General features: G+C 33.5%; 2 protein-coding genes across 10 annotated transcripts in view; both read left to right on the top strand.

The window, feature by feature from the left end:
• The window catches only part of lepr (leptin receptor), an 847,758-nt gene that overhangs the window by 354,043 nt on the left and 465,959 nt on the right, over positions 1 to 27,756 (top strand). The gene's annotated exons all lie outside the window — the stretch shown is intronic.
• pde4ba (phosphodiesterase 4B, cAMP-specific a) overlaps positions 1 to 27,756 on the top strand; it is a 338,467-nt gene that overhangs the window by 261,820 nt on the left and 48,891 nt on the right. For all 9 annotated transcript variants that reach the window (XM_087257474.1, XM_087257475.1, XM_087257477.1 and 6 more), the window contains 3 exons: positions 6,699 to 6,735; positions 6,831 to 6,901; positions 9,646 to 9,695. In XM_087257474.1, coding sequence (XP_087113600.1) covers positions 6,699 to 6,735; positions 6,831 to 6,901; positions 9,646 to 9,695 — 158 coding nt within the window. The remainder of the gene's footprint in view (positions 1 to 6,698; positions 6,736 to 6,830; positions 6,902 to 9,645; positions 9,696 to 27,756) is intronic.

Here is a 27,756-nt window from a genome sequence, read left to right as displayed (position 1 = left end):
GTCTCAAATATACTTTATGATCAAACCTTGATAACAGAGTGCGTTTAATGACTTCATCTGTTGACATGATGTAGGTGAATTGAAGAGCTCATGCAAATCCATATCCCTACGATCAGAGGCTTTCTTAAAGGGATAGTTCATCTAAAAATGAAATTATACTCACCATTTAATGAAACCCTTTGTTTTTTTTGTTGTTTTTTTCTGTTTTTTTTTCCCCCAAAAGATGTTTAACAGAGTAAGGACATTTTCACAGTATATTATCAGTATATCTGATAATATTTCTTTCTTCTGGAGAAAGTCTAATTTGTTTTATTTCAGCTAGAATAAAAGCAGTTTTGAAAAAAAAAAAAAAACATTTTAGGGACCAAATTATTAGCCCCTTTAAGCTATATTTTTTCGATAGTCTACAGAACAAACCCTCATTATAAAATAACTTGCCTAATTACCCTAACCTGCCTAGTTAACCTTATTAACTTAGTTAAGCCTTTAAATGTCACTTTAAGCTGTATAGAAGTGTCTTGAAAAAATATTTAGTCAAATATAATTTACTGTCATCATGACAAAGATAAAATAAATCAGTTATTAGAAATGAGTTATTAAAACTATTATTTTTAGAAATGTGTTGAAAAAATCTTATCTCTGTTAAACAGACATTGGGGAAAAAATAAACAGGGTGAGTAATAATTGGGGGGGGGGGGTAATATGCAAGTAAATTTTTTTTTTTTAATTTGGGGGGGTGGGGGGGGGGGTAATATGTAAGTCAATGGCTAATGGTTACCAACAATATACAACTTATTTATACAGTATTTGTTTTCAACAGAAGAAAGAATCTCAAACTGGTTCAGAACAAACAAAATATGAATATGCAAAATAATGACATGAGTTTAGATGTTTGGCTAAACTATGCCTTTAAATGCAGTTTTCTGCTGTTATTTTTTATCATATCTAATTAAATTAAATTTAATTAAATTTGTATTTTATTTTGGTAAGGATTATTTTGTTTTTGGGAGAAAAGCATGTAACAAAATGTCACTCTTAGCAGTGTGAATGCCTGGAAGTTTGTTAAAGGGTTAGTTCACCCATTCTGTCATCATTTACTCATTTCCACTTGTTCAGAACCAGGAGTTCCTTTCATCAGTTGAACAGTGAACACAAAAGAAGATATACTGAAGAATGCTGAAAAACAACAACTATCCATTGTGTGTATTTGTAACTACTATGGTTCTCAGTGTCGACTTTTTTGGAACATTCTTTAGAATATGTTATTTTGTGTTCAACAGAATTATTAAAAATTTCCCACTTAAGTAAATAGTGAGGATTGAAGAAGTTTTTATTTTTGGATGGACCTCTCTATAATAGCATTTTGTTGCAAAGGTATTTTGAAGTTCTTTTTACTTCTTAGCAAAGAATGAACTGCTGTATAACTTCACCATGTGTTTAATAAAGCAATAAGTCAATGCATTGAAAAATGACTTTTAAATGTAAAAATAAATTTACAAGTAAGAGAGGGTTCAAATGTTGATTTGTTGCTCCCACGTCTGGACTGGCTTTTTTTTAAAACTTGGTTTATTGTCAACTCAAGAAAAGCATGAAGCAAAAGGAAAAGCAAGGGGTACATACAGTAAGAAAAGCAATTGACAAACGTCTTTTTAAAAAGCTTTTTAAATTGCGCATTTAAATGCATTTTAAATTATCTGTAAATATATTTTCTTATTTTAGAAAATATTGGTCTGCCGCTGAATTATGAGTAAATGTCAATGGGGCCTTTCTTTGCTAAACATTATTTGTATAGAACTTTCAACAGCGTGCATACATGGAGCTCAGTCAAAAACTGTTAAGTCCTGGATTATAGCTTTTGATATTGTCAAATCTTTTTGTTTCTCCTTCTAATGTGCAGCTTTTCTGTTTATATGTACTTTATGTTTCTTATGATGTGACAATTGTTTGTGACTTACTTTACTAATTATTATGTACTTACTTAACGTCTGCTCTTTATTTGCCTTAACATTATTATTTTTTTTTTTTACAGCAATATTTTGACTTTTGTTATCATAGAACAAGTCCACCTGGCTGGGGGGGTGGAGATATAGTTATATGCTGTATCCTTTCTATATTAAGCAAAAACTGAAATAATAAAAACAACTGTTCACAAAAAAATTAATCAGCGTTTTAAAACATGAATTAAATAAATATTTATAAAATTGTCAATTCATTTTTACATTTAAAAGTCATTTTAAGTGCATTGACTTATTGCTTAATTAAATTGTGCTTTATAATTCCTTTAATAAAACACATTTAAATGTGTTTATTTATTTGTCCATTAATTGTACATTTAAATTGTGATTCATTTATACACATTTTAATGCTTCAATTATTAAATTAATAATTAGATTATTTCTAACTGGCACTCCTGGTCCTCCATAGTTTTGGGCTGTTTTTAACAATCTAAGCGAGACCTTAAAGCTCCAAGGGGATGTCCATATTCACTATAAGGAAAAAAAAACGGTCTGTGCACCAGCACATGGTCTAACACGGTTGTGCCTATTCTCTTAATGAGCATCATGTGCATTAAACCATTCAGAGTCTCATCTCCCATCAGTGCCTTTTAAGATTCAGTTGCATCGAACCATGGCACACTTGCTATTTACATGGTGGAATTTATAAGTGGAAAAATTTGTTTACTAGCTAGAAAACAGTTAAAGACCTGGGGTCTGTTCTTCACACGTGGATTACTCAATTAGCTGGATTTGGATATTGACGATTTGACACGATCCAGGATCGTTTCATTCTTTAAAACTCATCTGAGACTTGTTGTCATAATAACAGTTCTGGTAGACTAAACCTGTGTGTGAACAGGTTCATTTCATATAAACTGGATTAGAGCGGGTCAGTTCAAGCAAAGATAATACTAAAAGAATGTACCGAGTGCTGATATTTTCTAACAGTATAGGTATATTCCACTTAGGGAATTATATATATATATATATATATATATATATATATATATATATATATATATATATATATATATAAAGTTTAAAAATATATATTAATAAAACTTATGCAATCTGCTCTCTGAAATAAAAGTAAAAGACTGCCACCTGGTGGTTCAAAGTGAAAATTTGATTATATGAACTTTTTATTTTAGATGCAAACGCGTACATGCACAATATTCGACTTTTTATAAAAAGAATAATAATTTGTGGTCAAAGTGGTCAATACCTTTACCGATATCAAAATGCTTTTTTGGTATAATATTAATTCATACAGTTATTCCTTATTCATTCATTCATTTTCTTGTCGGCTTAGTCTCTTTATTAATCCGGGGTCGCCACAGCGGAATGAACCGCCAACTTATCCAGCAAGTTTTTACGCAGCGGATGCCCTTTCAGCCGCAACCCATCTCTGGGAAACATCCACACACACATTCACACACACTCTCATACACTATGGACAATACCTAATTCACCTGTACCGCATGTCTTTGGACTGTGGGGGAAACCGGAGCACCCGGAGGAAACCCACGCGAAGGCAGGGAGAACATGCAAACTCCACACAGAAACGCCAACTGAGGCGAGGTTCGAACCAGCGACCCAGTGTCCTTCTTGCTGTGAGGCGAACGTGCTACTCACTGCGCCACTGCCTCACCTGTTATTCCTTATGTTGATTTAAAAAAAATAAAAAAAAACTTGAGTAGGCCTATAGGCTACTATAATAAAGAAAATCTTCTCTAAATATAGAACTAAATACATTGATATGCATTGAAATACATTATGAATACTCTTGACACATGAAAGTGTAAAGCCTGCAGCTCACAACAAATGTGGAAAGTTATTGCGGATCACATTTAACAAAACGTTTACTGCTAATTTGATGTAATTTTGCTCACATGGATAATTGAATATTAATCAGATATGTCATTACGCTGCTGTGCCGTCAGCCAATCGTTGCATTGCTGATCATGATTTCGAGGATCGCTAGATCTGTGCTTCACAACACACATGCAGTGATGCAGAGATCAGTTTATCCAGACATTTTAGTCTGATTTGCGAACTTGTTTGAAGAACCAAATTACCCAGAGATCAGTTATCAAGATTAAAAGATTCAGGATCTGCCAAATCATCTTAGATCATTTAAGCGAGGTACGAAGTACGGACTCCTGCTGTACAAAGAGAAAGACCATCTACAAAATAGACCAGCCTCTTACTTTCGAACCCCGGAGTAAGGAAACAGTGGGGTGCTCACTCCACTGAAGACATCCATTACATAGCCTATTTAATTTCCGAATTTATTTTGAAAAGTGCAAATATTTGTTTCAAAACTTTCAAAATTCAGTTTTAATTTCCAGCAAATGAATAAATTAACAATAACCAAGAAGTTATATCCAAACACACGTCCTATTCCTATTCCCCTTTTGGTGGTGCATATATCAATAAAACACAACAGGTGGACAATCTAAACAGAATTATTCAAACAAATATAAATATGCATATAATAAATATGACTACTACTAATAATAATGATAAAAGGCAAATTGTCATCAATAAACTACAACAGAGCTGGATTCCACCAAAGCCCCTGGAGGTGAAGTTGGCACTGGGGGAAATAGTGGTTTTTATATTTGTTATAGTTCACGAACATGAGGAATAGATCACTGGCTGCAGTTCATTTAACAACCAGCAGTGTCACTAATATGTTAGTTCACCCAAAAATAAAATCACTGATTTTTCTCTTCACTTGTTCCCAAATTAATTGAGTTTCTTTTTTTTCTGTTGAACACAAAATAATTGCTTTCAACCTTCTTCAAAAAGTATTCATTTTGTATTCAAAATAACCCTTTGACTTCTTCCACCAAACGGTTGATCATGTTTTTACTGTTTTAAATAAAGACTGTTAAAGTCATTTAAAGAATTACTGTTTTAAATAATGGTTTACTCTCTCACACACACACACACACACACACACACACACACACACACACACACACACACACACACACACACACACACACACACACAAACACACACAGCATTGTTGGCTTACAAAAGAAATCAAACAAAAATCATCCTGTTGCCCTACTACACTTAATTTTGTTTTATTGTAACAAAACAAAACAATAAAACAAAACTAAACAAGAAAACATGTTGAATGAGAATCTGAAATATTGTATGACACCAAAAAAATAAAGATGATTTACTTTTCAAAAATGCTTTATTTTGTTTATGTTTTTAAATAAATTGATCTTATACTTTATATTTTCAAATTTTCATAGTATATGTATTCATTCCGGTACTTTTACCATAAACCGACATATCAACCATTTGGTAGAGGCTGGTATTTTAAAAACTATGGCATGTGTTGAAAAAAAAAATGCATTGAGTGTGTTAACTAGTGACATTAGAAGTTTAGAAATGCAATCTGTTTTTTTTTTTTTTTTTTTTGGTGGGACAGTTTAAGGGATAAGAAATACACTCAAACTGGTTTGGAACAAGTATAGGGAGAGTAAATGGCGAGTAAATATTCCTTTTTTATGAAAGAACTTGTATAGTTGTAAACCATTGTTGTACTTTTTACGAATTATTATTGAATCACCGTCAACAATTTGCTAATACTAGGAATCCTCTTTGAACAAACTTGCCTCTGAAGCTAAACCATCTTGCAACTGATAATTTTAAAACTTTAAAGCTATTTAATATGCCTGTTTCTTTCTCTCTTTTTTCTTTAGCGCTGGTATTTATGGTGTCAAACATTTCTGCAGTGTAAAGCTGGGGGAAGGGCTGATTAGTGCAGTTGATTTAAGCATCGCTCATGGCAGTGATATTTGCATGCCTGGACGTATCTCAAGAAAGGCCTTATTTCCTGACTTTCCTGACTGAAATTATATAAGAACACATTTTCTACAAACTTAGAAATTAAATATCTGTTAAAACCTGGCATATGTGCCTTTTGCGGGTCCTGCAACTGAAAGAAACCTCATTTGACAAAAAGTCTGATTTATAATTTGTGTTTTCTTTGTAATTTAATTGTAAATTTAAAACTACCCTCACGAGCAAATAGTTAAAGTAAATATCCACTCACAACTCACTTTTAAATATAGTTATTAAACCAGCTAGATATAAAGTAGGACAAGAATGAAACCAGACAACTGGGAATTTGCTATAACACTTATTAGCTGTTTAACATTCCAGTAGTCTGCACGGCATTGTAAGTGATGTCAGCGGAAAAGGAAAGTCATTCCAAGCAAAGAGCACGTTTTCTTTCTTTGGAAAAACTTTCACCAGTGAATCATTCATAAGAATACAAGGAACATCCATTACAGGGGCAGTTTACCCCAGAAATGAAAATTACCTTTAAGTTGTTCTAAGCCTAGTATATATTTTTGCTTTTGAATATTGATATTTTGAAGAATGATGGTGGCCAAACAGTTGATAATCCCCATTGACCTCCATAGGATAGTGATTGGAAGTAAATGGGGACCAACAATGGTTTAGCTTTCCATGTTCTTAAAAATATCATCCTTTGTGTTCTAACTCATACAGGTTGGAATATGAGTAGTAAATGATGGCAGAATTGTCATTTTTGGCTGAAGTACTCCTTTAAGGTTGTAAATATAGTGCATGCTGAGCTGAAATAATAGTGTTTGCTTTGTTTGTGTATCAGCAGCTTAAGATGTTGTTGTCTTTTCTTTTTGATTGCAGGCATGGGGATGACTTGATAGTCACACCTTTTGCTCAGGTAAACACACCGGTGTCTCGTTTCTTTAAGGATTGCATTTCATTTGGATGCTTGCTTGGTTTTACCTGAAAGTTTTGTGTTATTCCTTTTTCCAGGTTCTAGCAAGCCTTCGAAGTGTCAGAAACAACTTTACCGTCTTGACAAATGTTCAGTGCACATCTAACAAGTGAGTAATATTAGCTATTACATTACCAAAATAATATAAACTTTTACAGACTGAAAATAAATCATTTTATGTCTCCAAGTTCTATTTTTTAAGATGTTTGCAAAAATAAAATGGATTATTGTAAAAAAAAATTGCAGATATAAATTGCAGACATACAGTATTGTTCAACAATACAAGTTTTAAGGACAATATTTTATAAGTGGTTTTATGTGATAGATGTTCTAAAATTAATATGGTTGAACTTAATAAATATGCATATAAAATATGGTTAAACCTGTGGAAAGCCACCTTTAGTCTTGTACCTTCTCTGACAACATAAAGCCTCTAAACTAACTTTCAGATGGCACATAAATGCAAGGAAACCAAAAAGGACTATGACGCAAGAACCCACAAAATACTGTTAACATGTGGCTAACTCCACCAGCAGGATTTGCGTCAGCAGCACACACCAAATAAGTGTTTGGAACTTCTCAGTGCTACTTAAACTCTAATTTTCTTTAAAGCTAAAATGACACACTTTATTGTTTATTCATAATTAAAGTGCAGTGTGTGTGTGGTTCAAATCTCATTTTAATATCTTAAAGAAATCTGATCCCATTTGTTATTTTTAACTAACTAACTAACTAACTAACTAACTAACTAACTAACTAACTAACTAACTAACTAACTGTTTCACTATTAAGCTTTAGATAGTATTTATAATAGTATGTTACTAAAATTAAATTATATTAAAATATTTATTATTTAAATAATAAAATAAATCATGTTATTTATTTACCCAGTTGTGCTTTTTCTTTTCTTTTTTCCAAGTGCAAAAAGAGACCTCCAAACCCTTTTTGATGGATTTTGTTTCTTATTTATAGTTATGAATTCCAGTGAAACATATTTTTTCTTTATTCTATTAGTTACTGAATTCATCCACATTTATTGTTATCAGTTTGGCGTGGGTATGAAATAATTAAATAGTTTTAAAGAACACAGACAATACCAATGTTTTATAAAATTACCCTGATTTATAATCAAAAAGTAAGCATTTGTTGATTCTTATTTAATTATTTTATGTTCTAAATGTCTGTAGTTTTATTTGAAATTTAAAAGACATTTTATCAAACCTTAGCAGAATAAAATTATTATTTTCAAGTGCTCTCATTATTTTTCCATAGCTGTACCTATTTTCATTATGTTTCTAATTATTGTTTAACAGTTAAAATAGTTTAAAATAGTACATTTAATTTACATAAAATTAAATACAAATGTGAATAGAAACATGTTATAATTGCTTGAATAAATGTATATCATTTAATTTAAACTGTACATACATTTTTAACACTGTGCTGTTTGTAAGACTAACCACAAGAGGGCAGACTTTACAACCATTTGTTTTAATGACTCGACCACCCATGTTCACTGACATTTTACTACAACCATTTTCCACTTAACATGTCACCAGTTTTTCAAGATTTCAAATCTCAGCCAAAAATGACTTGCTCAAGGCGAGGATTTTCCAGATGCCCCTAAATTCTGTTTTTCCGCCTGAGCAATGAAGGTAAATGGAGACGGGGGGAGGTGTTTACTCGCTGTTATTAAAGGAAGAATTATTTCCCTCTTCCAAATAACCAAGGATCTGCGTCAGGGCAATTATACCGCACTGTTAGAGGCTTTTGTTAAGCACTTCGCTTGTCTGTCCAAGGCCAACGCAGTTCAGAAGAACTTGAAAGGAAATTCTGTGGAAGTATGTGCGTAAGAAAAAACAGTGGACACCCTGTGATGGCTCTGCAATAGAGCCAGAGCTTCTTTCCTTTTTTTAAATGTATATTTTTCATTTTGATGTGGTTTGCTTTGCCCTGATGCATCCTATGCTATTATAAATAAGGTAATTAAATTACATAAGAATGTTTATAATGCACACACAGAAGTGCTTGAATGGCAGAGAATCTTAGCTTATGTTATAACAGTGTGTTTGCAATCGTCAGCATTTTTTAGTAGTCTTTCAACCTTGCATGAGGTCCCAACTAGCCGTCTTTTAGGATGCGCAAATTGCACAAATCATAAATGTGGAGGTTTTAGGATGCACAAATAAGCACTGTAGTCTCCACTGGTTGCCTTTTTGTGAGACAGTTTTTTTTTTTTTTTTTTTACATTTTGACAGATAACTTTAGTCCTGTTTTGATTCTGCCATTATGCTGACACACAGGTGTTTGTAGCTTCACCTTCTTTTGAAAAGAGCACAATCTCATTCAAATTTAAAGCAACAGTCACCAAAATGGCACAGTTTGGATCAATGCTTAAAAAAACTGTGAACACCCTGTGATAACTCTGCAAAACAGTCAGAGCTTTTTTTCCCCCTATTTTTAAACATCCATTCATTCAATCATTTTCCTTCGGCTTAGTCTCTACTTCAGAGGTCACCACAGCAGAATGAATCCCACACGAACATGGAGAGAACATGCAAACTCCACACACAAATGCCAACTGACCCAGCCGGAACCAGCTAATTTCTTGCTGTGAGGCGACAATGCTAACCACTGAGCCACAGTGCTAATATAAATTTATAATGATGTTGTTTGCTTTGCCCTGATGCATCCTATAATATTATAAATGAAGTAATTGAATTACATAAGAATGTTTTTAATACACACACAGAAGTGTTTGAATGGCAATGAATTTCAGCTTACTGTATGTCATAACAGTGTGTTTGCATCCGTCAGCGTTTTTCAGTAGTCTTTCTACTTTTCCTCTTGCAGGAGGTCTCCTGTGTCCAACCAGCCCTCCATCACCAGAGTGTGCCTGCCTGGTAAGTCCTAGAATGTCACATGTTCATACACATGCACTGTGTTTAAATGTGTTTAAAAATAAATTGATTTTAATTCATATTTCGTGACTAGTTCAGCTGATTTTTCGGACACAGTTTCTCTCATCGTAGTATTACTTAAATGGACTTTGGTTTAAAATTGTCCCGAACTGGACACCAACTTTTTAAAGGATTGGTTGAATTTGTCCAGTCAACATTAGGTTCATGTGTTTATTAGTCCAGTCAACATGAGGAATTCTGAGTGTTTACAGGATTTGAATATAACCCTTCATTTAATGCTTTTTAGGTATATTTTGCTGACCTAATATGATATAATATGTCTTCCAAACAGAAATGTTTGTACAGATATTTTTGCTTATTTCATAAATTGCTGTTTTTCAGTTCATTTAATACAGGTAAGTCTAAAATGAGTGCAGAATGTTAAATATTAGAGATGTTAAATCACAATTTATTTTTTACACCATGAATGGTGACAATAACAAAAAATATCATGCAAAAATCCCTTTTCTAATGGTTTTAAGCACAGTTATGTGGCAACAGCGTATGAATAAAACCAGCCTCTAGTGGTATAAATTAATTAATTCTATTTTTTATAATCACACTTCATAACAACAGTCTTCTGAAACACTTTGATTGACATTCTTCCGCAAGAGTTTTAGGATGCACAAATAAACACTGTAGTCTGCAAGAACTGCCTTCCTCTGAGCCACTTCTTTTGGCTCAATGGCATTTTCACAAGGATAACTTTAGTCCTGGTTTGAATCTGCCGTTATGCTGACATATGGCATTTGTAGCTTTACCCTCTTTTGAAAAGAGCACAGTCTCATTTAAATTTAAAGCAATAGTCACCAAAAAGCAAAATTTGGATCAAAGCCTAAAAGGCACAGTTTTTAAAAGTTAAAAAAAATTATTTGTGTAGTATTTTGAGCTAAAATGTCACTTAGACTATCTATAGATATCAAAGACGTATTTTGAATGTTGTATGTTGTAAAAAGGGGCATAAAAGGTCCCCTTTAAGTCTTAATATTTGCTCTAATTCTATGAGATCAGAAAAGTTTATACAGTGATCCCTCGCTAAAACGCGGTTCACTTTTCGTGGCGTTACAGTTTCGCAGATTTTGTGTAAAATTTAACATGCTTTTTTTCTACAGTATAGTGTGTTCTGCCTAATGATTAGCACATTGTGTTCTGCGTCCTGACTCCAGAGCATTTTCAATTTATCTTCTCCGTACCGTGTCTTCTTTACAATACAGAATATGTTCAGCATGCCAAACTTATAAATCATCGATCGCTAGCAGTGTAACTCTGAAGTGCTGGACTGTATGTTTGCAAGTTTTCTCTTAGCAATGTCGACGAAGTGTTCTGCACTGTCAAAGGCACCTGCGATAGCACCCAAAAGGCAGAGGTAGAGGTTACACGGCTGTAAGGCGCCATTATGGAATAAATAAACGAAGATTAATGGTTTGATCTTTAGTTTCATTCTATAATACTGGACTTAATTTTCTACAAAGTTTTGAACCTTTAGAGTGTTTAAACAAGAGAGGAAAGTGTGAAAATGTTAATGTCTGTCTGAGAAAAGTGTAAAAAGTGTACTGAGGGGGTTTACAGCTTTAAGAAATAATTGTAAAAAATAAAGCTGGCTTTATTTGCTGGATTCCGCCCATTGCAGGGTTTTTAGAATGTATTTAAGTAATGAGGGACCACTGTACGCTATACACTATAATGCATTTCCTTTTTTAAAGATTTAGTTTTGGCCTTTTTGCCTTTTATTAGGACAGTATTAAGACAGGAAGCGAAGTTAGAGAGAGAGAGGGGAGGGAAATGTCCTCAAGCCAGGATTCGAACTCAGGATAGCTGACGTGCTACTGTCAAAGTCAAAAAGTCAAAGTAAGCTTTATATTGTTAATTCAACCACATGTACAGGACATATAGAGAATCAAAATTACGTTACTCTCAGACCCTAGCTGCCTAACATATAATATTAATACAAAAAGTAGAGATTTAAGAAAGAATTTACAATAAATACAATTATACATAAAATGTAATCTAAATATATACATAAAATGTAGTTTTATTTTTAGGAAATTTGTAAACAATACAATACAATAACATTAAGGGCATATGGAAATGAGTGCAAGAAGAACTCACCGCAAGAAGGTCGCTGGTTCGAGCCTCGGCTGGGTCAGTTGGCGTTTCTGTGTGGAGTTTGCATGTTCTTCTTGCAGTCGCGTGGGTTTCCTCCGGGTGCTCCGGTTTCCCCCACAGTCCGAAGACATGTGGTACAGGTGATTTGGGGAGTCTAAATTGTCCATAGTGTGTTTGTGTGAATAAGTGTGTGTGTGGATGCTTCCCAGTTTCCCATGCTCTATTAAACATCATTTGGGAAATATTTAAAAAAGAAAAAAAAATCAGAGGGGGGCTAATAATATATATATTAGTAGTGGGCTGTTATCGGCGTTAACGTGCTGTGTTAACACGAGACTCTTATTGTGCGATTAAATAATAAAAAAAATATCGCCGTTAGTCTATTCTTCTTCCCAGAGATGGGTTGCGGCTGGAAGGGCATCCGCAGTGTAAAAATGTGCTGGATAAGTTGGCGGTTCGTTCCACTGTGGCGACCTCGGATTAAGCCAATAAGAAAATGAAAGAATGAAAATGTTAGACAAGAATTAGTGGATTTACTATACCTGCAAAAATACATATAGTAAATAGAATGTCTGGGTTTTCACTCAAAAATAAAAATTTATTTAGCATCAAGCTTTTATGATTTAGTTTTTTTCTGTTAAACGCAAAAGAAGATATTCCAAACTATGTTGTTGTCAGCTGGTAACCATTGACATCCATTGTAGGAAAAACAAACTCCATGAAAGTCAGTGGTTATTGATTTCCAACAGTATTTTTTTTTTCAAAATATTTTCTTTTGTGTTTAACAGAAGTAAGAGAGTGAAGGTGAGTGAATGGACCATTTTTATTTTATTTTTATTTACCTTTAATATATCATCCAGTAAAGTGTGAGGAGGTATTAACTCATCCACTAGACCAGGGTGTCCAAATTCGGTCCTGGAGAGCTGGTGTCCTGCAGGTTTTAGCTTTAGCTTGCCTCAGCACATCTGAAAGGATGTGGCTTGATTAGCTAGCCCAGCTGTGTCTGATTGGGGCTGGAACTAAACTTTGCAGGACACCGACCCTCCAGGACTGAGTTTGGACACCCCTGCACTAGACAGTCAACAAATATTCCAAATAACTGCTAGTTGACATATATTTATATCTATAACAGAGTCCACAGAATATTTAAAAGCGACCATCAAAATAAAATGTTACTGGCACTTCCCAAGCTTTCAGACTAACTTTATAGTATATTATTATCACAATATAAGTGTGTGTGTGTGCGTGCGTACGTGCATGTGTGTGTGCACGTGTACACTGTAAAAAAAATGCTGGGTTCCACACTGTTGATTTGTATTGAGGCAACATGAAGGAATGAAGTTAACTTGTTACTTTACAAATTTAAGTGAATTGAGCATAAAACAGTTGAGTTGCAGAAAGAAATGAGTTAGCTCATTTTAAATGAGTAGTTTGAGCAAACAGCAGATGTTAGTTTTTGAGTGTGTGTGTATGCAAGTTAAACACGTGCCTTGTGGTGTGTCGGTGTATTTTTAATGATAGAAAGACCTCTTGCAATGCTACGTGACTGCTCACGTCGCTGCCCTCCCGAATCTCTCATCATCACTCATCTCCACCGCAGCTACTTCTGATTGCCCTTTTAGTGTTGAAATGTTTAGTAGACTCGCATACTCGCACATTGAAGTACGGTGCCCATATTAGTGGCTGTTTTGTCTAGTTTCAGAGAATGTGTTAGGGCATAGGAAAAGGCCATGGCTGCTTACGTGTTGGTCTCTCACATGAATGCACACCTGCCAAACACACTAGCACAAGAAACAACCGGCTCGCTTCAGCTGAAGGCTTTGTGTAACGGGTGGGAAAATTCCTCATAGTTCACTCTCCGTCCTTGAGGATGGCTCTCAGTGTGATATCAGAGAACACGCCAGACAGAGATTTCAGAAAAACTGTAATCTATGCTAACTAAACAGAGCAAGGCCATCCGCTGGAGCCTGTATTATACAGCCCAGACTGTTTTCCTAGAAAGGTCAAGAAAACCTTGGCAGAGTGAGGTCATTTCTGAAGGATAAGAAGAGAGAGATTGTTCACGTTTAATCAAGGGCTTGAAGAAAGGCTTCATAAAAAGCCATCTTTAGCAGATTTTGATAATGAAGCTAAGGAAAATTATGTAATTGACAGTATTTCTAAAGTATGACCTCGCATACTAATTCAAAAAGTTAAATGTCTTGTCAATCTCATAGTAAACTTAATTTTTTTTAATTATGCATTTGTATTTATAGTAAGCTTTCATTGAACAGTACTATGTGGGGGAAAAAACATCGCAAGCTCTTGTGTTTTAGCATTAGCAAGTTTTAATGACAATACATATTTATGATTTGGTCTCTTCATTAAGACACAAATTATATGTTCGCTAAAAAAAACAAATAATTTTCAGAACAAAATAGCTTCTTCTTAATAAAATGTATTTGATATGCTTTTAGTGGCACCATCAGTGGTTAACTTAGCACTGTTGTTTCACAACAAGAAGGTTGCATGTTTGAGTCCCAGCTGGAACAGTTGGGATTTCTGTGTGAAATTTGTATGTTCTCCCAATGTCCGTGTGGGTTTCATCTGGGTGCTTCGGTTTACCAGTCTAATGTCATGCATTATAAGTGAATTGGATGACCTAAATTGGTTGTAGTGTATGAGTGTGTGAATGAGTGTGTATGGGTGTACTGGGTTTCCCAGTACTGGGTTGCAGCTGGAAGGGCATCCACTGCGTAAAACGTATGTGGGAATAATTGGCAGTTTGTTCCACTGTGGCAATCTCTGAAATAGAGACTAAGCAGAAGGAAAATAAATGAATAAATGATCTGCTTTGGCAATAAGCACATCAGTAGCATTTTAGTTTAACTATCGATTCTCATTATTAACTAGTGGCTTATTAACCTCTTGGCCAGCGGTTAAGAGGGTAAATTAAAAAGTAATATAACCAAATTATTCAGCAACTGTTACTGTTTTAGTTTGGGAAGGTCATTTTTGAGAAAACCCTTCTGACGGTGAGGAAGAGAAGGACACCTACACTGTAAAAAATGCAGGGTTCCACACAATTCATTGATGTTGTACCAACACAAATTGATTAAGTTAACTTAAAACTCTTAACAAATTGATGTGGATTGAAGTTGTCCCAATGAAATCTCAAGAATTGTGTTCATCATTTTAATAAAGCAGTCTGAACAAGTAAAAAAAAAAATTTTTGCGTATATAGCATTGGAAAACGTTTTACAGAAATCTCATTTTGCATTCTATCTTAATCAAATTTGAAATATAAACTCATGAAACACTTTGCTCTAAGGCATATATTTTTAGAACATTATAATGTTTTCTGCATTTGTATATGAAAAAACAAATACTGAACACAGTACATTTTTTTCCTCATGACTTTATAATGTATAACTTTTTATATTTTTGAGCTTAAAATTTCTCCTTTAACCAGTAAAGCCCAAAGTGTCTGTGTTTGTAGCTCACTGAAGTCAAGAACTGTTGCTATTTAAAGTTAGTTTGGTGTAAATCCCCAAAAGTGGGTGCTGGCTATTAACTGCCTATTATTAAGATATTAGCTGTTTAAAAAGCTTATTTTACATTCATAAACTACATACCTAAACTTAACTACTACCCTAATGAGTATTAATAAGTGGAAAATTGGAAGCTTATTAAGGTAAAAGTCGTAGTTAATGAATTATTAGTAGTAAGTACCTTAAAATAAAATGTGACATCTCAAACTATTTTGGGGAAAGTAAACCTGGTTTATATTAGCTCTTAGCTTCTTCTTCAGATTTAAACCTAACACTTTCCTTTCATTCATTCATTCTTTCATTTTCTTTTCGGCTTAGTCTGTTTGTTAGTCTGGGGTCGTCACAACTTATCCAGCATATGCTTTTTAAGCCAGCTGCAAACCATCACTGGGAAACATCCATACACACTTATTCACATACATACACTATTATTGACAATTTTAGCTTACCCAATTCACCTATAGCGCATGTCTTTGAACTGTGGGGGACACCAGGGCACCTGAACGAAACCCACGCAAACACAGAGAGAGCATGCAAACTCCACACAGAAATGCCAACTGACCTAACCGAGGCTTAAACCAGCGACCTTCTTGTTACCCATTGCGCCACCGCATCACCCCCCTTTATTCATTAATTCATTAAAAAATATATGTCCTGGTAATCACTTATTGCCTTTGTAAAGTTCCAAAACATTTTGATATATTGGCCACTTGGTATTAATTTGTACAATCACATTTGTTCATTTTAATACGATTTGCTCATCCCCCAATGGGGGTTAGGAGTGGCGTTTGGGGGCATGCCTCCTTTTGAAAATCGTACACTTTTATATGACTGAAATTTTATAAACTTGTACAGATTAGCCATTTTTCTGGCAAATTAAGTAAAATAGCTACAGTACGATCCTTTTGAGATCAGCATGAATATTCAGGTTGGGTCTCTTAGTAGGCCAGTCCTTGACTGTCAGTATTGTATGAATAGTTTAAATAAGATTTAATTTAGACATTTGGACAAATCTTCCGAAAATATGTTCAGAAATTTTATGTGTGCAGTAAAACTAGGATATAAAAGCTGGTTACACTTTACAATAAGGTTCAATAGTTAATGTTAATTAATGAATTTACTAACAAGAACAAACAATGAACAATACATTTACTACTGTATTTGTTCATGTTAGTTAATGTTAGTTAATGAAAATACAGTAATTCATTGTTAGTTCATGTTAACTCATGGTGCATTAACTAATGTTAACAAGCATGAACTTGAATGTTAATAATGCATTAGTAAATGTTCAATTATGATTAATAAATGCTGTACATGTGTTGTTCATGATTAGTTCATGTTAGTAAATGCATTAACTAATGAACCTTATTGTAAAGTGTTACCTAAAAGCTTTCTGAATTCGAATGTTTTTTTTTTTTGTTTTTTTGTTTTTTGTAAAATACAGCTGTGCTTAGTGGAATAAATCATTAACAGGCCCGGATTGGCTAATCGGGAGGACCGGGAGAATTCCCGGTGAGCCGGTCCGTTTTTTGGCCGCGAGGGCCGGTGTCCGTAGCTCCAGAATCTTTTGCTCTCAGCAGTCACACTTTTTAAATTTATTTATTTACTTGACCACAGCCTTTTTATTCATTATCTCACCGCAACTCTTCTCTTTTCATCTTTTTTTAATGATTATAAAACTCAGTTGTGTCTCCGTTCTGAACATAGCTATTGTGGTCCAGCGGTTAGCATGTTAGGTTAAGACGCTGCGGACCCGGGTTTGATCCTCATTAGAGTAGCTTATTGTTTTCATTTTTATTGTTAAGACATATAATACTGTTAGGGTTGTTGAACATTTGAAGTTCTAAAGCAGCTGTTTTTTCAAAAAAAGACGTGATAGTGTCATTAGAAACTGATTTGGAAATGACCTTATTTTAATATAGTCAGTCGTGAACTGAGGTGGGCCGGTCTGAGGCTTGAAACTCCAGGGCTGAAAAGGTGTCCCACTCCGGCCCTGATCATTAATCAGATTAACAATTAATCATTACTCTTCCGGCAATCACCAAAACATTGTGTCCCTAATCATAAACATAAACATTTTTGCATCAAAAAAGTAACATCTACTGTCAATATATATTGTGTTATTGATAATTCTGATAACTTTCATTCGCATTCACTTGTCAGAGTGAAACATTGAGCTGTGTTCGTACACTATGCATAGATGCAAAAATGTTCATACTGTACTATAAAAAGTTAGAACCAAAATTTACATGTACTGTACCCTTATAAAAACGAAAGTATACTTTAGGCTTAACAATACTGTACACACAGCAAATAATATGAGTTAAAAATACAGCTGGCATAGTTGTATCATGAATGTTGACTTTTGATGCTCAATTGTGTCAAACCATGTCAATTAGGCTTGGAAATCAATAGCAAATGTCGAAGAGTCAGTACAAAGGCCATAGATTACTGGTGTTTGATTTGTACAGTGTGGTTTGCAGGCTGTAATTAGGATTCTGCATTCACTGTCCAATCAATATGTTTCTAAGGGAAGATGGAAAAATCAAAAAGAGTGCAAGGGAAGAGACACTGAACATTGTTGGTGCATGTATCTTTATGTTCTTGTGTCAGTGGGAAAAAAGTAATTTAAAGTGGACACCAGAAGCACTGATCAGATGCAGTGAGATGTGATTTAACAGGCCAAACTGCATTTCAGTCTTCAACAAAACTATGCACAACGTGGAAGCGAAGTGACAAGTGGCATTATACTGAAAACGAGAGCATGAGAAACGCAGTCAGCAGAAGTTCCTGTCAGGTGCGGTGGGTAGTAATTGACGTCAGTTAGCTTGCATGTGGCTTTGTTGACTTCCTCTTAAAACAGGTGGACTGAGATTCACTTCCTGATGCTCTTCAGGCTTGATCGTTTTTTGCGTGTCTGATAAATGCCTGCTGTTATGCTGCTAGTTGAGTGTAATGCCACACTTACTCTTTTGCAAACCAATTAGTTTTGTTATGTTGAAATCAGGCAGTAGTCATGCAGGAATAATGCACTTGTTTAGCTCATATACTGTAAATGACAAATCATTTTTTGCACGCTCCCGTAAAGCTACAATCAGATTAATTGTACTAGACATATTCCATCAGAAGAATGTTAAGCGTCTCTGGGTTATTATAATCTAAATTAATCTAGACCTATTTTTAATCATATATATATATATATATATATATATATATATATATATTTTTTTTTTTTTTTTAATAGAGGAAACTTTTTTTCATTTACTGTTTGTTGTTCCGATTAATCGCTTCTACTTGTATGTATGTATGTATATATATATATACACACACACACACACACACACACACACACACACACACACACACACACACACACACACACACACACACATATATATATATATATATATATATATATATATATATATATATATATATATATACAAACACACATATATATATATATATATATATATATATATATATATATATATATATATATATATATATATATATATATATATATTTACAGTTGAAGTCAGAATTATTAGCCCCCCTATTTATTTTTTCCCTAATTTCTGTTTTACAGAGAAATTTTTTTCAACACATTTCTAAACATAATAATTTTAATAACTAATTTTTAATAACTGATTTGTTTAATATATGCCATGATAACAGCACATAATGTATGACTAGATATATTTCTAAGTGAAATTAAAAGGCTTAATTAGGTTAATTAGGTTAACTAAGCAGGTTAGGGTAATTAGGCAAGTTATTGTAAAACAATGATTTGTTTTGTTGACTATTTAAAAATATGGCTTAAAAGGGCTTATAATTTTGACCTTGAAATGTTTTTGAAAAAAATTAAAAACTGCTTTTATTATAGCAGAAATAAAACAAATAATATTTTCTTAAAAAAAAAAAAAAAAAAAAAAAAAATATATATATATATATATATATATATATATATATATATATATATATATATATATATATATATATATATATATATATAATCAAACGTACTGTGAACATTTCCTTCTCTAATAAACATCATTTAGGAAATATAAAAAAATGTTTGGTTAGGAGCTGGGCCTATTCTAAGTTCAAAATTCATGTTTAACTGAATATACAGTTAGTAAACACAAGAACACTTTATTAAACATTATTTATTTTCATTACCAATTATCATAGTAGAACAGTTTCTCAAGCAGTTTGTGATGCATTTTGGAAATGGGGGACCTCATCCCCTGGTCTAATGCACCACCTGGCTTGAGAAACCCGTTCTCAAAGACTTATTATTTGGGTAGCACACATATTGTAAATGACTTCGTCCGAATCCAAATGAGCCATTTTAATCTAGATTAATCTAGATTTAAAAAATGTATCTATGCCCACCTTTAATATATATATATTGACAGAGACCAGTGAGCAAATTTGGGTTAACCCCCTACCTTTTTCGAAGTACATCCTGGGATTTTTAACGATCACAGAGACTTTGGTTTTCCAAAAGACGGTGCTTACTGAGCAGTATAGAATCCCCATCAATACACTGGGGCGTTCAGGTACTATTCATGTTCATTATCACAAACTTTTTTCAAATTAAAGACTTTAAAAATCTTACCATTAACCTTATTTTTCTTTAAATATTGTATTGCACACAAGCAGAGTAAAGGAAATGATGGATGAATGGATGGATCTATGGATTGGATAGTTTATTATTAATTGTTTTTAATTATATTTTATTAAACTTCTCTAATCCTTAAAAAGTTATAAATGATGACCACAAAACAGATAAAAAAGATTCTAGTGTCCCCCGACTTAAGAGAAAACTTCAGCAAAAGAAAGCCGTTCATTATTTATTTATTTTAAAATGCATAGTCAGTAATCTGAAAAGAAAACGGTGACATTATTCTCCCACACACAGCGAAACCCCCCAAACGTATGGCGAACTGTAGTGATGTAACCATGACTGAGACAATGAGACGAAGCCGCTGACTTACTGCCTGCACCTAAACTGCCTCCTGTGTGTCATACAAACAGGGTCATTGGGCAGGAAGGAGAGCGCAGATTTTTCCTGTTTTTCCCATACCGCTGGAATCCTCCGGAACCCAGGAGGTGTTTTTCATTGCGAGAGTGTTAATTCCTCACACACGCACACACACAGGTCGTGAGATGAACTCGTCTGTGGCTTAATGACCAAATGGGGAAAATAGGATGTAGACTGACAAATACCATTGTCTTCTCTTTCAACACGCGCTGATATCAACACACACGCTCTCTGAATGTCTGCAGGATCAGGTGCCTGCTTTGTTAAACTCTACTGTCAGAGCTTATTTAAAAGTCCACCAACTCTAACACATGTAATATTAATGATACCACATATTTTATCTTTTAAAAATGCACATTTGATAAATAGGCTGAGTTGCAGAAGAATGATGTGTTAAATTGCAGAAGAGTTTGGAGGCAGATGTAAATTAATTTTCGTTAACAAAAACTGCACCGCCTGTAAACATTGTATTGTTGAATTGTGTTGCCTTGCTTTTGAACATTCATCACATACCCCCTAGTTTTTTTATATATATATAAAAAAAAATCGTATTTACCATATTAGGTAGCCTTCTATGTTTGGTGTCCAATCTGACACAATGACACAAATCATAAAAATAAAGCTTCTTTATTTTGGTCTCTTGTCAAGAAAAGATCTAAAACATTAGGTATTAAGCCAAAGGAAATTTGTAAAACTCTATTTTCTCTTATTCTTAGATTTCACTCCCACACATGCGTTAGGGCTTTCTCTACCGTAATACACCTAAAACACAGATTGCCGTAAAACTCCTTCATCTGTCAACCAATTTCCATCTGCTTGTTCCATTTGATCCATTTGTTAGATGTTTTCTCCAACTTTCTTTTGCAATCTGAAGCACGTCAAATGCACAACACACCCAATCTGCTTACTGCTCAAGCTAAAATAAATATAATTTGATTATATGGTTCGGAATTTGATGTTTTATGAAATTATTTTAGTTTTTTTTTTCAAATATTTAGCATTTAAATTTGCGACTTATTGTTGATTTTGCTTTGTATTCAGCAGTCGCAGAATTACGAAAAACCAGGGTGTCTGATACACAAAACAAAGCCTCAAAAGTTGCATTAACTTTTTGAAGTTCATTATGAAAAACAAAAAAATCAAAGGCATATAGTGCCTTATTTTTTAATTTCTATCTATCTATCTATCTATCTGTCTGTCTGTCTGTCTGTCTGTCTGTCTGTCTGTCTGTCCGTCCGTCCGTCCGTCCGTCCGTCCGTCCGTCCGTCCGTCCGTCCGTCCGTCCGTCCGTCCGTCCGTCCGTCCGTCCGTCCGTCCGTCCGTCCGTCCGTCCGTCCGTCCGTCCGTCCGTCCGTCCGTCCGTCCGTCCGTCCGTCCGTCCGTCCGTTCGTCCGTCCATGTTTTTTTTTTAGGAATACATTCACTTCCTCCAAATTTATTTAATATATTTGACACATTATTATGATAATAGAATTAGATTTGAATATCTCACATCTTTGACAATAGTACAATAGTTTTACTACAGTAAAACCGTGGTAACTGAACTGAAAGTTGCTTCACAATGTTTCAGCTGTTTCAGTTTTATTTGTCTTTAAACTAAATTAAATAATAACTTTTTTAATATTTACCAAATGCTGTTTAACAGAGAGAATTTTTAAACACATCTTTAAATATAATAGTTTTAAGAACTAATTGCTAATAACTAATTTCTTTTGTCTTTGCCGTGAGGTCAGTACATAATATTTTACTAGTTATTTTGCATGATACTAGTATCCAGCTTAAAAGGCTTAACTAGGTTATTAGATTAACGAATTGGGTAATTAGGCAGGTTATTGGATTGTTCTGCAGCCAGTCTATATTTATTTATATATATGGTTGAATCAGATTTATTAGCCCACCTGAATTATTAGACCCCGTTTAGATTAACACAGTTTTTTCAACACATTTCTAAACATAATAGTTTTAATAACTCATTTCTAATAACTGATTTATTTTATCTTTGTCATGATGACAGTAAATAATTTTTTACTTGATATTTTTCAAGACATAACTAGGTTTAGGTTGATTAGGTTAACTAGACAGGTTAGGGTAGATAAAAAAAGTTATTGTTTATTAATGGTGTGTTCTGTAGACTATCGAGAAAAAATATATAGCTTAAAGGGCCTAAAAATTTTGACCTTAAAATGGTTCTTAAAAAAGTTAAAACTGCTTTTATTCTAGCTGAAATAAGGCAAATAAGACTTTCTTCAGAAAAAATATAAATATTATTAAACATACTGTGAAAATTGTATTGCTCTGTTAAACATCATTTGAGAAATATTTAAAAAAGAAAAAAATATCAGGGGGGTCCAATAATTCGGACTTCAACTGTGTATATATATATATATATATATATATATATATATAAATATATATATATATATATATATATATATATATATATATATATATATATATATATATATATATATATATATATAGTGTGTGTGTGTGTGTGTGTGTGTGTGTGTGTGTGTGTGTGTGTGTGTGTGTGTGTGTGTGTGTGTGTGTGTGTGTGTGTGTGTGTGTGTGTGTGTGTGTGTGTGTGTGTGTGTGATTTTTATGGGGGCTAAAATTTCACAAGAGGATTAATCATTTTGCCTTTAACTCTATAATGAGTTTAAAATTGATTTTCCACTTCAAATGACTATTGCATCCATTAAATATAAACAAAAGAGTTTCTTCCACATCTATGTGTGTGCTGTGTGTGGCTGTTCATCTGTCTGTGATTTGTGGTGTATGAAGAATTTGTTGTGATGGCCAGAATTTCCGGAACTCTCCGTCTCTGGCAATAAGAGAGTTTTCAGTGTTTCCGTAAGAGCAGGAAAGGCACAGGTACAAACCTGTTGTTCTTCATAGAGAGGATGGTAGACATGTTAACGACTCTAGCGGCTAATCTGAGGTTAGGGCAAGATAAGGAGGAGATTTAGATCTTGGGAACTGATGGTAGATCAACATCTCTAGTATTTACAGAGATGGCAGATTAACCCTCACAGTTTATCGTCTGGCCTGTGAGAGATACACTTCAGAGAAACGTACAATAGCAGTGTTTGTTTGACTATAGTTTACTCTGTGAGATTTAATCACGGCCGACATCTCTGCACGTACGTGTTTCTTTACAAAAAGCATCAACAAATGGGATTATTGCCACTTATCAGGCAAAACCGCTGGAAAAGTTCATGGGGGTATTGTAGGATCATTGTTCAGAGAATTATGATTTTATTCAGTTCCTTGTTTTCATCTTTTATTATTGGCTGTTACAGTTGGGTTTTTATGCTCAAGGCCTTTCTGCTTGAGCTCTTTATAGAGTATATTTCAGGGTGTGGAGGCACACAGTGAACTTGCGAAGCATAAACACCATGCAGGTGCATATCATATTAATTTCCTATGTGATGTGAAAGTTATAAATATATATTTTATATACATGTATAAATATACAGTATATATATTGTTGTAATATATATATTTTTTTTCCCCAGGGATATGTTCATTTCCTTAAAAGTAAAGGTAAATATTCTTTTAGAAAGAGCATTTGAATAAAAAGACTATTTAAATGTCTGTTCATCAGAATCATAATTGTATTTTTTTGAATGAAGTTTACTCTGATTCTGTCATTATCTACAAGTCATCATGACACCTCATCTAATCTTCACTTTCACATCACTCATGGTATTTATGAGTTTTTCCCTTGAACACCACACGTTTCCTCATTTGTAAACTGCTTTGAATAAATTGCTCAACACCTCAGCTGTATGATGGCAGGTAAATGCTCGGTACTGTATATGTGTACACACACACACACACACACACACACACACACACACACACACACACACACACACACACACAAAAATGTTGTATTTACTTTAGTTGTATTAGCTAATGCACAATATATGTATATATTTTTCACTTAATTTTGGCCAACAGCTTCTGACAAAACAGTCAAAAGTTTTAAAGGGACTTTAAAAGTTCAAGAAACCCTCAAGTACTTTTTTGAAATTTTAACAGATTTCTTTGTGTTGAGCATCAGTTAAAACAATGTTAGCACCTGGCAGCTTTTATTGTGGTGAAAACTGGATAATTTGAGGTTTTATCAGCTAATTTCATCTTCCGGCTTTAAAATAGTTTTTGGGGCGCAATCTAAATCGGTGACGTAACACTCATTTGCCTGTCCAGAGATGACGTGTTGGTTCCTCATTGTTATTCATAGCTAAGGTTTCTTATCTTATGAGAAGCTTCTTAATTATTTATGACTGCACGTGCTTTCCAAAGGCAAGGCAGACCTGGCAACCTGTGAGACCATGAGAGGCAGTATTTGGCCGTTCATGAAGCGTCGTATGTGTTTGTTTCCATAATCCATGGGGTTGTTGCAGGGTATTCCCCAAGTTGTTGTCAGGGCTGAGACAGCGAAGCTGTTGGTTTGCTACAAGCATTTTTGTCGAGAGAGTTGTACGAGAATCAGAGAATGGCAGACTTTGTCTTATATCTGATGAGTTTTTTACCATTCAGACACATTGCCCATCCATGCTGCTGTGTTCGCCTATGTTTAAAATCCTACGGATTTCCGGCCGAGCTAATGGTTAAATACAGTATATAGGGCAAAAGACCTGCTGCACTGCTCTACTGTGTCTGCATTCAGACACAGGGATCCAGTAGGAGAGAGGTCCTCCTCATTTATAGTGTTTAAACATGATTATTTCTATAATGATATAACAAATTGTGGTTGTGTAGACCTATATGAAATTACAAATAACAAATGTACCAGGGCCTTAAATTACTTACTGTTTATTTTATTTATTAAAATATTTTTAACTTATTAAACTATAAAATCATGGGTCTCCTTATGATTTGTGTCTCATTTTGTGAGCCAATGACAGTTGATCTCCCCCCTCTTATTTATTCCCCTGCTCTGCCGGCCACGCCCACTCTTCCCTCTGCCCACAGCACTTCACACCCATCATGAAGCATTTTTTGAAAAAATTCTGTGGTAGATTTGAACTGGAAGAGGGAAGTTTCATAGCCCTTTAATGAAGTTTTCTAAGGGCTGATAATGGTAAATGATTCTTAAAACTTTGAAGATGCCTGAAAACAGAACGCCAACGTAATGATATGATAAATACAAGGTTATGCGCTAGAAACCTTCACTGCTCTTGCCTTATCACATCCTAGCTGACCTACACATTCACACTCATACTGAAAGATCAGCTTACTGCTACCTCTGGAAAATGTAAACATGTCTGCAAGATTAGAAAGATTAGAGACACACATTAAGAACTACTATCGCAACATAAGAATGCTGTATGCTGCACGTACAAGAAGCCCCATGATTGACAGATGTAATGTGTGCACAGAGTACCTGCAGTGACTTTTACTAATATTGGCACATTTGGTAAATATGAAAAAAATGAATGAATAAAATTATATAATTATGTATGTGTGTATATATGTATATGTATATATGTATATATATGTATATATATATATATATATATATATATATATATATATATATATATATATATATATATATATATATATATATATATATATATATATATATATATATATATATATATATATATATATATATATATTTATATATATATATATATATATATATATATATATATATATATATATTTATATATATATATATATATATATATTTATATATATTTTTATATATATATATATATATATATTTATATATATATATATTTATATATATACATATATATATATATATTTATATATATATATTTATATATATATACATATATATATATATATATATATATATATATATATATATATATATATATATATATATATTTATATATATTTATATATATATATATATATATATATATATATATATATATATATATATATATATATATATATATATATTTACATACATACATACATACATACATACATACATATATATATAAAAAAAAAAAAACAAAGCAGTGGCCATTGAGCGCGTGGCGTCCTACATTAGAGTTTTGACTGTGGGTGCGCTACTTACACTATTTATACAACAAACTGGTGAAAAAGTGTGCATCTGTATGTGATTTGGGACACATCTAGGCAAGTTTATTATTACATCTACGTCTTTTATTCTCTATATGCACCAGACACTTTTTTATTTTATTTTTATTTTGTTATCTCTCTTTCTGTGTAGAATAAAAGGTAATAAGAACTTTTTATACTAAATGTATTGAGAATATCTTAAGCTTTTCCTTTTTACACTGATTCTCCTCACTTTCTAAAAATCGCCTTCAAAACTTAGTCAAGACTTGCTCCAAGATTATTGGTTTGCCTCTGTGAAGTCTAGCACAGTTACATGAATAGCAAATGATTAGGAAAATTCAAAGTGTGATAGGAGATGATTCCCATCCTCTGAAGCCTTTTTTTGTATTGTTGCCCTCTGGAAGAAGGTTAGGAAGCATTCAATTACTTTCTTATAGATACAAATTCACATTTATTCCTGAGGCAATAAGGCTTCAAAATCTTTAGCAAGTTTGTACATTTTTTACGTAAAAAAAAAGCAATAAGAAATTTAACAACTTTTTTAATGTGTTTGTTGTATCATAAAGCAACTGCCCTAATTTAATTGCCCCTGGTGGGATTAATAAAGTTGTCAAATTTAAAAGATTCAGAGGAATAATATATTGCTAATGTCTGATTATCTGAAGTGCTTCCTTTACACTCACTTGTAGTTAATTGCTTTGAATTGAATTGGTCACTTTGGATAAAAAGTGTCTAAGATTAGACATGTACAGTAAATGAGTTTTGCAAAATGAAAAGCGGCTCTAAGGAAACATCAAAATTCCTGAGAAATATCCATTTCCATTAAATTAGTGAGTTCCACTTAAGTGGAGATGTTATGTAAGTATCAGTGTGGTGTCTGGAGGATTGTTTGGCCAAAAAATCACAGCTGGAGAACTGAGAAGTTAGTTAGGTCTGGGTGTCAGAAAGTCTCCAACACTAATATCTGACATAACCTTACATAGTTTAATAGGTTTTGAGGGGGGAAAGTACCCACAAATGTCTGAAATTACAGAAAATGGTTTAATCAGGTTGTTTTTGTCATCGAAAGCATGAAACGTCTTTATTTTTTATGTTGCCGTCTTGAGAAAAAGATCATAAGGTTAAACAATAAAGACGCGGCCTCCTTTCATAGTCTCCTTCACTCATATTTACCCAGGGTGCCAATATTAGTGGAGGGCACTATAGAGAAGGTCAGAGTAATGCTTTTATCAGCTGACTGGAT

This window comes from Danio rerio, chromosome 6, assembly GCF_052040795.2.
Source record: "Danio rerio strain M-AB ecotype USA chromosome 6, GRCz13ab, whole genome shotgun sequence".
Lineage (NCBI taxonomy): Eukaryota > Metazoa > Chordata > Actinopteri > Cypriniformes > Danionidae > Danio > Danio rerio.
The sequence above is the reverse complement of the archived record's forward strand: the minus strand, read 5'-3'. Positions and strand labels throughout refer to the sequence as shown.